Source organism: Lycorma delicatula, chromosome 3, assembly GCF_047948215.1.
Source record: "Lycorma delicatula isolate Av1 chromosome 3, ASM4794821v1, whole genome shotgun sequence".
NCBI lineage: Eukaryota > Metazoa > Arthropoda > Insecta > Hemiptera > Fulgoridae > Lycorma > Lycorma delicatula.
Window position 1 is genome coordinate 93931423 of NC_134457.1, and position 14875 is coordinate 93946297.

Genomic DNA, 14875 nt, shown 5'->3' on the forward strand with positions numbered 1-14875 from the left:
TCTGGATTATTTTCACAAAGTACAATTTTGATATTACAGAATTTTCTTAAATTAAAAAAAAAAGAATGGATGTTTATATTTTTGGAGAGGTTATCTCAAAATTATTTTTTACTGATAGCTTATTATAATATGACAGCCATTTAAAAAATTATTGTGGTTCTTAGTAAAGACAAAATTAATTATTTTACTCAACAATGACTCATAACATTACTATTATGAAGTTTATGAAACTTCAAGTAACAATAAAATAAAATAAAAATTGTAAATGAAAGAAAAGGATTTTTATTAAAACTGATGGTAATATTGGCAACCTGATTAAAAATATAACCACTTCACTATTACACAGTGAGTCCAATACCTGCATTTTATTCCATGTTAATGTGAAGTAACTACTCTTTCCTTATATATACTCACCCAGGATAATAAAAATTCTCATTTTTTTGATTATCTTTTATCCTGCTCTTAAATAAAATTGTGATCATCCCTTAATAGTGTTAAAACATATAACTCAGTGCAAAGAAAATTTCCTATCCTTTTAAAAAGGTGAAATAGAATTTATTTTATACTGATCGCTATTACTGTAACTGAACATAAGAAAGTTTATACTTAAACAACAGACAAAACTTTATAATATACTTAATAATTTCTTATAAGAAGTCATGGAATGTTGAGATCCTTAAAGGTTTCTTGAAATACTATTTGTACTGTATATTAATATGAAATGAATATTACTAATACAAGACAAAATCCTACACTTTTTTACAAATAATTTAAAGTTTTTAGTATATTTATTCATCTGGTACTACAAAGTTTGACTGTATTCAATTTAAATTATAATTCAATTTAAATATTCATTTAAATTTCAAATGTTAAAGATTAATCAGTAAAAATGAGTTTCTGAAACAAAAACTTGAACTTTGTTAAAATAATATGAACATAAAGCTATAATATAAATAATGAGTTACAGTAATGGAAAGAAATTATGCATGAATATAATTTTAAATAGAAATACCATTAATTACATTAAATTTCTCTCAGATTTCTGTAACATACATATACAATTTTAGAAATGTCCATACATGTGTACATAAAACTGAAGAAAAAATTATTTTTTTTAGACATGAATAATATAGTCCTCCTCACTATATTTTTCACTGTGATACCTGTAAAAACAAATAATTACATTTCACAAGAAGTATTAAATTTAATGAATAAAATGTTGAAAACAGCAATATCTATTACAGACTACAACAGGAAAAAAAATTGCAGAATGAGTTGTGTAGCTAAGATTTTTTAGAGATGGCTTTATTAGAATTGGTGCGAAAATAGAAATTGAACAGAATTTTTTTAGACCACAAAGAAGCAGACTGAACCTCAGTTTTCCTACCACACCTGTCCACTGATAGGGAGAAAATTTGGAAACAAAAAACTGGTTATGTTATTCATTACACATACAGAAACCCATGATTCTGTAAATAAGTAAATGCTTTAGGAAATAGGTATTAGTATGGGTAGCATAATATTTAAGATTTTTAGAAAAGGATAAAACCTGAATTTTGAAAATGTATATTTGGAAATTATTTTTCCAGAACATAACATAACACTCAATTACAAAAGTAAAATAGATTTCCTCAACCTGGATGAAGGTACTGCTTACCCATATTATGACATCTGTTGACAACTTTTCTAATGTTTATAACATCACTATTAGTTTTCAGTTTGGAAGTATATGTACAGTGTTCTGATAAATTACCCTTTTAAATATCTTTAACGAAAATAAAACTTGCAGTTTTAAAACTGGAAGATCTTGAAGATCAAACGTTTTTTAAGATTATGAAAAAAAAACTAATCTATTTTACTTGTATTGCAACTATCAATTCAATTCAGGTAATACCATTTTGCTGAAACCAAAATTCTTGTTCATTTTTCTACCAGAGTTCAATAACGTTCGATGTAGTCAAAAATAAACTTTACCACCTAGTTCTATTTTTAAAGTAAACATATTATAACAAAGCAACAATGACCAAACCCTGATTTCATATTAATCTAATGATAGTTTGTGAAATATGTGGGAATTTTCCCCATTCTGTATTCTGCTATTTTGACTATTCACATCATTATTCAGGTGAACACCTTATAATTAAAATAAACATGATCCAGCACAACAATCTCATTTTCATAAAAAAAGATGAAAATCAGAACATTATTCATGGTCTGATTCTTTCTACTCATGAACAACATGATGTGGTATGGATTTAATGTGGTAAGTAAATATAATTCACTTTCCTCCAGAACTTGCAGAGTTAACACTGACCATCAAACTTAGTCATTTTGGTTCTATACCTTTCTAGTCTCTCAAAATATCCATCCTTCTCTACATTCACACCTCAAAAACTTCAATCCAGTACCTCTGTCTCTTCCTCATCATCCATGTTTCACTCCCATACAATAAGGCACTTCCTATACGTAGCAACTGATTAACCTTTTCCTTAACTCTAATTAGACTTAAAGTAAAAAAAAAAAACTTACAGATATTTGGTTACAATGGTGACAGAGGACTGGAGGAGTGCAATGGAAATAAAAAGAAGGATAGCAATAGCAAAGGAAGCCTTCAGTAAGAAAAGGGAATTACTATGTAGTAAAAACACATGTTCCAACCAGTTTCCTTTTTATTTTGTGTATTTTCTAGGTAAGTGCTTTTTCTTATTTAATCTTGTTCATTACTTTCTCATTCCTCACTTTATCCATCCATCTTATTTTCTCCATGAAAAACAAATATGCTAAAATGATACTAGTGCTTAAAAATATTATTCCAATTATGACAAGTAGCTAATCTTCAGTTTAATACTTCCAACTAAAATAAATTAATGCAAAATTTACTCAATATAAGTTATTCACCCTTATTATAAGGGTTGTATTTTTTTGGATGCACCTATTAATTAAAGAGATTCTACATATAATGTAGAGATAGGACTCCTTTCAACAACAATGACTGTGTTTGGATATAGGGAGAGGATGAAAGTAGGGAAGTATTTCATTTTTAATGCTGGTCAATGCTGATGAAATGATTTTTACAGTTACAATGATGTGGGAGGGGGGGAAGTAAAATATTTAGAAAAATAGATTTAAAGCTTAGGGTGGTATTGTGTTGGGTAAGGACTGAACACATAACATCATAACATCTTACTCAACATCATAACACTCTTCTTTAGTAAAGAAGAGAATGAAGATATGGTTTTGGAAGTTGTAGCAAGAAAAAGAGAATTTATATAAATGTAGGAAGTGAGATTTATGAGAATAAAAAATGGCAAATGAAATTCTTTAATGACTGCAAATAGAATGGTAAACCATAAAGAACTTATTATGGAACAAGAATATGAAAGATATGCAGAAAGCCAAGGATTGTTGCTACATAGAAGATGTATTATTTGCCTATAAAATTAAGCAGAAACTTGGAAAATGACAAAAAGGGTTAGGAATAAATAGGTTTCAGGCTCAAGTAATGAAGTTCCTGAGAACTGTATATAAAGAAATCAAGAAGAAATTGACTAACAAAGATTGCCAATTACTTTAAGCAGGAGAGTGTAAAGAGTGAAACTGAAATGGTATGAACATGTTAATAGAAAGAATATGGAAGGGTAACAGAGTAAAATTTAACAACTGGATTAATAGATAACATTTCACAAGATATCCTAAGTCACTATGTAAAGACAGAAAATGGGAATTAAGGAAATTGTAATGAGAAGTGGATAAATCTCTGAACAGAAGAAGATGAGAAACAGTGGAAGGACAGGAGAACATAGAGAGACCTAATGTGCATCCAATTCCAGCAGTAGCTAACAGGTTCAGGATTTGTATTACTTTGTACTGAAGTAAAATTTCTTAAAATATTTAGTTCAGTATAACAAAATCATGGATAATTTTGTTCCTTTAAGTTTGACTACTTAAGTATGACCTGAAAACCTACTATATTTCTTCCATAAAAAATATATTAAAAAAAATTACATATTAATTTGCCAGTTACAGTAAAAGTATTATGGACCACATTATTACTAAACTAATACAATTTTTGCAAAATGAAGTTCTGACATTAACAACTTAAAAAAAAAAAAAATTACACTCTAAATACAATAAAAACCTGTTAATATGGGGTTCTAACTATCCAGGCTTTTGTTTAATCAGGCTGCTCTAATGAATTTCTAAAAATTTTGAGAAAAAAGTACAAATATGAAATAAGTTCAGTTTTTAATAGTACACAAAATTTTTGTAATGCCTTTAATTATTAAAAGCTATGTTTTGGTATACCAAAAGATAGTGGGAAATACTCTTTTTGAAAATTATACTCATTTCCCTGTAAATATTCCTCTGCCATTCTTAGAGTCAGATTAATGTAAAGTGATAATAAATAAATATAAATTTTATTTTTATATTCTGTTTAAATAGTTTAATAAAAGATTCATTTGGTTAGAAGTTAAGTAATTGTAAATAGAAACTTAAAAATTAATACCTTCAATCCTGTCAATCCTGAATTTACATGATTATTTTTAATTACTTGAAGTTTGTATTTTATTTTTTATAAAAAAAAAAAACATATATAGCTGTTGGTAACCTAAAAATATTAAGAAAACAAGTAAATTATATTAAATTAATGTTAATGTATTCAAGTCGTAGTTGATAATTAATTTAATAAATTACAATAGATTATGTCCATATACGAGAACTTTCTATATGGTATCAATTAACTTTTAATATATTTCAGAACTTTGCTCCATCTTCAGAAAATCACCCACTGGAGATCATCACCACATCAAAATAAAATGAAAAACGAAAAATAAACATACACGTGTACACACAAAGTATAAACAAATTAATCAGTGACCTATGCTACCTACCTAAGTCGCTCTATGTGGATGACAGTGGGCATATGTTGTATTTGTGCAAGATTTTATGTGTTGTTGATTATGTTATAACATAATCAACAACATATATTTGTGTTTATTTTTTTTTCATTTTTCACTTTAACTTATGTGATGACGACCTACAGTGAGTGATTTAATGAAGATGGAGCACAGTTCTGAAATGTGTTAAAAGTATGTAGATACAATACAGAAAGTTCACATAGATGGGTCTAGTTTATTAAATTATATTAAATTAGATGTATTACAATTAGAAATTATTAAAGAAAGTTATTATGTAAAAGAAGTTAAAATAAATTAATATCTGAGTATAAATATAAAACAGGAAAATTGTTAACTGAAATTACTATTAAAAATTAATAACCATAAAAACAAACTTAATTAACATTAATTATACAATGAAAAAAAAAAGTTTAAGAATATTTAACAAAGTTTTAATGAATGAGATAAAGGCTGTAGTTAAAAATTAAAAAAACTTCATTCTGAATCTACATTTATGTTCCTTCTCAGAATAGTCAGAATAAGTGCAACACAGTGCTTTCAGTGCTTGATCCACAAACATGAAAGACAAGCCATATTTCAAAAACAATTTGCACTTCACCTCCATGACTTTTACGACTTACAGATTCATCTCAAATTTTCACCCTTTCAGGTCATTCTTCCTTTAGGAACAGCCATATGTCACATAGTAGGCTGTATGGTGAGTGAGGAACTGTTTATTTTTTTTTTTTTTAATTTTCAGACTATCTGAGTGACATGGAGTGAGTGAGACATTATCATGATGTAACAGAAGTTCTTCAATTTTTTCCCAGGGCATTTTTTCTGAAGCAAACCAGCATTATCATCTTTAGCACATCAATGTACCAGAAAGCATTTAGAATGGCGGTAAATACCTGAAGTCCAGTAAATGAATCCTTCATGATCAAGAAATATAATCATGACATTACCTGTGGCTGTGTGCAGGATTTGCTTTTTTTTGGAAGTACTGAAGAAGTTGACTTCCATTGGAAGCTTTGTTGTTTCATCTCAGGGTCATAAAGGAAGATTCAAGACTCATTTACAGTTACCACATTATGCAAAAAGCATATTCCTTCTGTACAGTAGTAGTTCCCTGACTGCCACACACAAATACAATGATCTTCTTGAATGATGATACTTTGTGTGTTCACCATAATGCTGTTAAAGCATGGAGAGTGTGGAAGAGAGAGCCATGTCTTCCAGTTTCACGTTGGCCAAAAATACAACATGCCAACAAAAACATGTTGCACATTACATACACTCTTCACTGAATGCTTCTTTTAACATTTTGTGTTTCAGAAGATTATTTTTTACAGACACAAAACTGAATTGTGTAATGTTGATTAATACTTTTTCCGTGGTAGTTGATTATGTGTTATGTGATTATCCAACATACTTTATTTGAACAATCACTGACACTCAATGACTAGAAAAATCAGCATGAAATTGATATGGGAAGTAAGCAACACATCTGGGTTCTTGTATGCATGAACATAGTATGCTTAAAATTTCCCTAAGAAAATCAGTCTCATTACTTTTTGAACCACCCTTGTATAAAAGGTACACTAAAATTGCTGCTAGACATTGGCTGAATTATATACTAAAACAAGAGACTTTCTAGTAACCTAGACTTTTGATGATCTGGAACAAGTGTTGTCTGTCAAGTATAGATTATCAGATTTCAATTGTAGTAAAAAAAAAAGAAAATATCTCAGAAAAATTATATTAGAGAAATACCATTTTAAACAAAGTTAAATTTTATTCTAAGAATCCACCACCAATTCATTATTATTTTCTTTTATGCATTTAGTGACTACATAAATTCCAACACCACTTCAAATGCTGCAAAAAATAAACATAAAAAATAGAAGCCCTAAAAGTTAGAAATGCAGAACATTGAACACTAATTAAATGAAAACTTAACAACCAAACATAGTTGTCCAAACATGATTCACAAGTCCTTTCTGACTAGTAACAGGCTCAAGGAATTTGCTTTATTGGTATATAATGAATAAAAGATATGCAATAACGGCATTTAACTGGTGTATTGCCAACATATGTTTGAACTATTTAAGGGATACATATAGTATAACAATATAACTACAGAAATTAATTACAACAGGCTATACAGTAGTAAATGAGAATTAAATGTTAGTCAATTGTTAAATACAATTTATATACCTGAGAAGCATAGTGGAAAAAACTTACTTTTTAACAAGCAAATATAATTCTTCTTCCAGCTGTTGCTGCTCTGCATTAGAAAACACGTTATTATGTCTATCACATTCAGCTTCAGATAATTCATGACTATCTGAAAAACCACTTGGAGGTTCAAGTGTAGTACAGTCTTCTAATCCAGCACTAATAATAATAATAATAATAAAAAAGAAAAGTGCATTACTAAATTATAAAATGACTAAATATTATCATACTAGATGTAAAATTGGATTTAAAACACATTGATTTACCATCTTAAAAAGCTTGTTCAATGTTTTTGCAACAAAATTTGGTGTTAATGTGCTTTCTAGGACATCATACATTTTACAATTCTACAAATGTATGTATGGCTGTGCAGATTACAGGCTGCAATTAAATGAAAATTGTGAGACAATTTGCTCATCCAACACTATGAACAATACTATTCTGACTTATTTTGGACTAAAATACCATAATTTTCACTAAAACACCCAAAAAATGATGACAATCAGATTGTGGTCAATACAAACTTAAAAATTCACAAAATAATGTTACTAACAATGTATATTGCAACAGAAAACAAAGTTAAGCCATTTCAAACTAGCTGCAGGTATAGCCCATGTTAGAGAATTTTCAATTCAGGACACACAGTGGGTTATGCTTGCAATATTCAATTGGAAATAATTTACGAATATAGTTTGCAACTAATTATTTCTGTTTACTTTTTGACAAATGAATATTACTCAGATTAATTATGGGCTAAAATACCATAATTTTCACTAAAACACCCAAAAAATGATGACAATCAGATTGTGGTCAATACAAACTTAAAAATTCACAAAATAATGTTACTAACAATGTATATTGCAACAGAAAACAAAGTTAAGCCATTTCAAACTAGCTGCAGGTATAGCCCATGTTAGAGAATTTTCAATTCAGGACACACAGTGGGTTATGCTTGCAATATTCAATTGGAAATAATTTACGAATATAGTTTGCAACTAATTATTTCTGTTTACTTTTTGACAAATGAATATTACTCAGATTAATTACTTGCAACACAGTGTTCCTTGACCAATATGAAAAATATTTCTTAGTTATTAAATATTTATTAGTTCTTTACTTAACTAACATTTTCCTATAATAGTTTTGAGATATTTTTATAGTTTTTTCAACAGCTATAATTTTCCTAACTATAATACATTTAAAAAAAAATATTTTATTTTGTGTATTGATATGTTTTTTTTTTTTAATATTTTTTTATATATGAAATTATTGACTATATAATTATTGTCTATTGTAATATGAAATTATTGACTATATAATTATTGTCTATTGTAACTTTTCAGAACATGGTATTTCAGTTATGAGTGTGTTAAAATGATTAGATAATCAACGAAATTTATAACTATAACTGAAAAAAATATTTAACATGAAAATTAGAAAAAAAATTACTGTAAAAATAAATTACAAAACAATAATAATGTAGATAATTATTACTTACTCATGCTATCTCAAAGAAATTGCTCTCCGACCCAAACTTGTTCTACAGACTTCAGGAGAGGCATCTGCAGATTCTGTACTAGAATCTAACTCATACACTGTAGACCCTGGATATATAAAAAACTTAAAATACTTTTTTACCAAAAGTTAAAATTATACAGTACAACCCCATTTAACCAGACCCCATTCAACCGGACTTCCAGATTATCCGGACCGATTTTAGGAAAGGCAGTTTTAATTTTTTTAAATAAAATATATACTGTAATACAGTAGTATGTAGTAAATTAAAATTTTTAAGTACATTAAATAAAGAAATACAGTAGTAGACCTAGTGTATAATGTATCCATTTTATTGGCAGTTACTTTGTACGAGGTTAAGTCAATTATTATCCGCAATTTAGTTATATTTTTGTTTATGTTGGTAGTACTGTCATGTTGCGTAGATGACGCATGTGTGGTTTAATTGTTGTTATGTCTTTCAGGTTTGATGCTGCTAGGTTAGTTCCATTATCACCGCCCTGCTGTTAACCACGGCTGCTCCGCTTTCAGTTTGCACCAAAGAAGAGCAACGTTCAGTGATCTGTTTTTTGTGGTCGGAAGGTGTATCAGGGGTCGAAATTCATCAGACTTTCCATCATTATGAGCTGGAGAGTAAACGACAGAGTATGGAATGGAAACATCCAAATTCGCCCTGCAAAAAAAAGTTCAAGACCCCACCATTCGCAGGAAAACTGATGCTTATGGTTTTATGGGACTCACAAGGCCCAGTACTGGAACACTATGAGGAAAGGGGCACGACAATAAACAGTGCATGTTACAGTGAGATGCTTACTGCCAAGCTGAATCCTGCAATTCAAAGCAAACGCCGAGGACTGCTGTCAAAAGGTGTTGTGTTTTTGCACAACAATGCCCGTCCACATACTGTTGCCCACACTGAAACGTTCCAGAAACTCAACTTTGAAGTAATGGCTCATCCTCTGTATAGTCCTGATCTTGCCCCTCTGACTACCACTTGTTGTGGTGGTGACTACCACAGGTGTTGTGTTGTTGCACAACAATGCCCGTCCACATACTGCTGCCCACACTGCTGAAACGTTCCAGAAACTCAACTTTGAAATAATGGCTCATCCTCTGTATAGTCCTGATCTTGCCCCTCTGACTACCACTTGTTTGGTCCATTCAAAGAGGCATTAAGGGGCCATCGATTTACCTCAGATCAAACAGTGAAAGAAGCAGTGCATTCCTGGCTCGCAGCTCAACTGAAAAAACCTTCTTTTATCAGGGCATCAGGAAGCTTGTGCAACGATCGACCAAGCGTGTTGAAATGCAAGGGGACTATGTTGAAAAATGATGTAAATGTAAGTTTCCTATTTGTATTCTAATAAAATTTATAACTATATTGCGGATAATAATTGACTTACCCTCGTATTACAATTTTTATGTGCTTATTAAAAGTATATACGTATTTGGTTTTAGATAACTCATGTACTGCTTACTGTAAACATTTACTTTTTCTGAGAACAGAGTTGTTGTACAATATTTTTGTACAGTAATTATAATGAGGGTGATGTAATGTTAATGACTGTGGATGTATAGGCCTATACATTGTTGTGCTCTGTTTTAGTAAACTTTTATTCAGAAAAGCAGTACGGTACCAGTATTAACTGAATGTTGTAATAGTAAGGTGAAATTTGTTACATAGTGATCATGATTGAAATTTTGTGTTCTGCACATATTAATTTGGTGGAAAGGCAACTAAACGAAAGAGGGTAGTCATTTCTATGGAAGAAAAACTTAATGCGCTATCTCATATAGATAAAGAGAATCTATAAAAAAATATTGTGATGAATTAGGTGTAGAAAAGCAAACTATTTTGAACTAGAAAACAGATTGAAGATTTCTGTTCAAAATTGGTGGCTAAAGATAGTTTAGACAACAGGACAACTATCAAATGGCAAAAAATAGTCAGCTACACAAAGCTTTATTTATGTGGTTTACCCAAGAGAGGGGGCATGGGGTTCCTATATCTGGTGCCATTTTACAATCTAAGGATTTAATTTTAAATTACAAATTAGGTGCTGATTTGTCATTCAGAGCAAGTTCAGGTTGGTTAGATAGGTGGAAGGCTCGCCATGAAATACAGCCTAGTGTATCAGAGATGAGTTTATCAGGGGATCATGCTGCTAGTGAAAATTATAAAATGACATTTTCAAAGTTTATAAAAGAAGAGAATTTATCACCATCTCTGATTTTCAATGCTGATGAGATGCAATTATTTTTTTAAATTCTACCTAAAAAAACTCTCGTTTCAGAATTGGATTCTGCTGCTAAGGGGCATAAAGTTTGTAAGCAGAGGGTGACGATTCTTTTATGAAGAAATGAGTCAGTCAATTTGAAGCTCCCACTTCTTGTGACAGGAATATTGGCTAAACCTCGAGTACTGAAGAATATTAGTAATTTGAATGCACTTCCATTCGCATACTGGTCACAAAAATCAGCTTGGATATCTTGCAAAATATTTAAAGAATGGTTTTCTTCATTCTTCGTCCCCGAAGCGAGACGATTTCTAAAAGAACAACAGCTACCACAAAAAGCTGTTTTATTTATTGATAATGCTCCTTGTCATCCAGATGCAGATGATTTGAGAGATGGTAAGTTTGAGTTTGTATTTCTGTAACAATATAAGTTATTTGTTAATATGTACTAAGCTGATTTTAAGTTTCAACATCATGCATTAATACTGTAGTGATTTCAATACGCTGTAGTGTACATATATTATACATTTCCGGATTATCCGGACTTTTGTTTATCTGAACAATGTCCAGCCCCATCTAGTCCAGTTAAATAGGGTTGTACTGTAAATGTTATTAATTGTAACACATCTAACTATACAATTATTTTATACTTAATTGAGCTACAATTAAATTACGTGCTAGCAGAAACTTTAAAAACTTAACACTTTTTATGTCATATTCATACTATTAGACTGAAATTGACTGTGAAAAATTCCAGAAGTAATATCAACAATTTTCTATGTTTTGTAATAAATTCCGTTATAATATTGCACTTCTGAAAGATTTTAAATGCTTTAAAAACCGGCTGTAGTGTACATAAATATTATTGACAAGCATTATTTGCACAAATTTTGGTTGGAAGAAAAATTTTATTTAACAGTTGACAAAAGTATTATTTGTTGTTTATTTTGCTATTTGTAGTGAACAAGGCTGTTAATGTTACCAAATTGTTTCTCAATTTTGTAGTAAATCAAAAAAGAATATTTTCCATTTCTTAATTACAAATGTAAATCTTTGGCTAAAATTCTGCAAGTTAAATGAATTTAAAAAATAAATCAAAAATTTTTTGATGAAGAATACATCTTAGCTTTTAGGATGGCAGTAGGCCTCCATGACCAGAAAGAATGATTAGAACGTATGAAATGTAACATTTGAAATTGTAATATCTTCTAAACAATAAAAAATCCATGGTTAGACAATATATCACTTAACAAAAAAGGGACAGAGGATGAAAATTGCACAACATGAGCGCACTATTGTATCAGCCAGTGCATGGTAAATGAGGAAAACGTAGGCTCATTTTGTGCTGCTCAGTGTGCACTAAAAATAGCATATCTCTGAATTTCAATGTGATAAAATGTTGAGTGAGTTGTCGTCATTGAAATTGTCTCATCGAATACTATCTATTTAGTGTACTATAATAGTGGTAATATTATTAAAAGGTCTAAATAATTGTAATTAAAGTTGTGAAAAATATCTGTTTAAATGAAATGTTGCAGTAGACAGGTGTTAAACATGTTCAAAAGTATCGCAAATGCCCATGAAAGATTGAAGATCATGGAAAATACAAAAAGCACAATGCCAAACGACGGAGTGTTGATATTTTGCCTTATATCAGCTACTTCTCATATTATAGATCCGTTGTAAATAAAATCTTTCTAGAACCAACTTGTGCAACAATATTTTCAATAAAATTTTCTATGACTAAATTTGTCATCATTCACTTTCTTACATAGCACATCAGCAACTCTACACCACACGTGACATATTCTATGTTCTAAAAGTTTGCGGTCATGGCTCCAAACAGCCCCTACCAATTTTTTTTTACAAGAATTTTTATATAAGTGTCATGCTTCCAATTACCATTAATAATTTTTATTAAACCTGTGAACCAATTTTAACAGTTTGTTAGATTTATAAAAGAAATAGAAGAATTGATTTAACTTAGTTCAACAAAGAGCAGTGTACTATCTAAGTTGTCGCAAGAGATATGTGACTAAGTAATCAATGTTTATGAGCAGATGTAAGTCTACAATTAAAGAAATTTGGATAAAACTAAATTATAGAAAAGAAGAATTTAATCTTTCACCAAAAACTAGTTTGATTGTGGTTCATGGCAATTTACAGACACCAAAGCGTAAATAAAAGGAGTTTCTAAGTAAATGATAATTGATGATAAGAAAAATCATATGGATAAATCCTTGACCTCGACTTTTTCCTTCTATGAACATGGCTAATTACGGTTACTCTTGATTAACATGTCAGTCTTGATATAACAAGGATATCTTGGTACTACCATTAGACAAACTCCTAATCCATAGTCACACTAGGTAACCGAACTATACTCTAGAACATAAAAAATGTTTTTTGCATGCTTCCAAGTTTTAAATTGTAAAAGATATCAGATGTCAGTCATAGACGGGGTTTGTTATACATCAGCAGCTGACCTAAAGCAGCTTACAAGGTAATGAGTTTTCAAATATTTACACAATAAATAGTGGTCTGAGAGAAAAATCCTTCAGTACTTGACCTTGCTATGATCTAATAATTTCTGATTTTCATCTTCGATAGAGTTGTACAGGACAGTGCCAAAGAAACAGGAATTTACTGGTACTGATATTAGGAAGATATGCGGTAAAATGAAGATATAACAGAAAAGACACCACCAGTTAATTACAGTTGAAAGGATATATGAAGCATTAAAAATCAGAATAGAAAAGAAGGGAAAAAATTCAAATACTCTAAAGAAAAATCACCAAATAATTCAGATACTACAAAATTCAAATTTTGCCTACATTAGCAAAGGTGTTATCACCTTTAAAATATCTGTGTCTATTTACACAGATATTTTTACAATATTTTTTAGGTCATAATAAATTCATATAAAACAACCCAAAGTTGATACAATATATCAAAAATTTTAGTGTTTTTTTTTTTTTTTTTATATAACAAAAAGAAAATTACATTCATTATGTAAATATACCATAATTACAGTAATTAACTGCTTTTTAATCTTGTACTGAGTAAATTACTTTATCTATTTTGAAAAAAAAATTAAGTAAATTAAGCTATCACTTCATCAATGTTCCTAGGAGAGTGGGTTATATTTCAGCCTCTCAACTGTAAAATCTCAAGTTTGAATTCTGATCAAGGTTGGTATTTTTGATACAATAAAAACTTTTCACAATATAATCCTACAGTTGAGCTTTCAGTTAATGAGTGAGAGCTTTATAAACAATTAATTGAAAAATTCAACGATTATTATTTAATAAAAACTGAAATAAGATCAGGCAGTTACGTACAAGAAAAATTAAATTACAGAACCTGTGTTACAAGAAGCATGAGCTGGAGTGTGTTGTCTGTATACTGGATGTGGCTTAGTACCACCACTACTATCTGAATCACAAATAAATGCTGTACTGCTTGAGGTCTTTGGTGTTTTAGTCCCTCCTTTCCTTCTTACAGGCAGAGTTTGTTGACTGGATATACATGATATTTCTGTAAAACAAAGAGCAATATTACTAAAAATTAAAAACAAAAATAAATCTAACGGGCAATATACAAAAATAAAAACAAATATTTTTTTTGATTGTATAATTTGAAACACAATAGATAAATAAGAATTTTATTATTTTCAGTATATAATAATAAAGTATACATATATTCAGAAATATAAACATTTTCAATATTATAACATTACTCGCATTATATGTATGTACTTTTTAAAATACTGAAAAAACAATTTGTGTTCTGTCAGAGAACATGTGGAAATAGTAATATAAAGCAAAAATATTGTTATATTTTGCACACAGTAAGATCTTTGAATCTAGTAAAGTTTCATTACTTTAGTCCACAATATCTATTTTTAATTGGCTGCCCTTTTCTAATAAAGTCCTTTGCTAGTTAGGTAAACTACATGCAGATATTTGTATATGGAAAACTAACGAA

At 29.6% G+C, this 14875-nt stretch overlaps 2 protein-coding genes across 2 annotated transcripts in view; both read right to left on the reverse strand.

The window, feature by feature from the left end:
- Positions 1-1076: 1076 nt before the first annotated feature.
- LOC142321171 (uncharacterized) lies at positions 1077-8638 on the reverse strand. The gene is made up of 3 exons (XM_075359165.1): positions 8631-8638; positions 7143-7295; positions 1077-1163 (listed from the first exon to the last, which is right to left on the reverse strand). The coding sequence occupies exons 1-3, from the start codon at positions 8636-8638 to the stop codon at positions 1115-1117; spliced, it is 210 nt and encodes a 69-aa protein (XP_075215280.1). The 3' UTR covers positions 1077-1114.
- Positions 7170-14875, reverse strand: part of LOC142321172 (cell adhesion molecule Dscam2-like) — a 348909-nt gene continuing 341203 nt past the window's right edge. The window contains exons 28-30 of the mRNA XM_075359167.1: positions 14252-14425; positions 8635-8740; positions 7170-7295 (exon numbers count right to left, since the gene is read on the reverse strand). Of these exons, the coding sequence (XP_075215282.1) occupies positions 8640-8740; positions 14252-14425 (275 nt within the window). The 3' untranslated portion in view covers positions 7170-7295; positions 8635-8639. The remainder of the gene's footprint in view (positions 7296-8634; positions 8741-14251; positions 14426-14875) is intronic.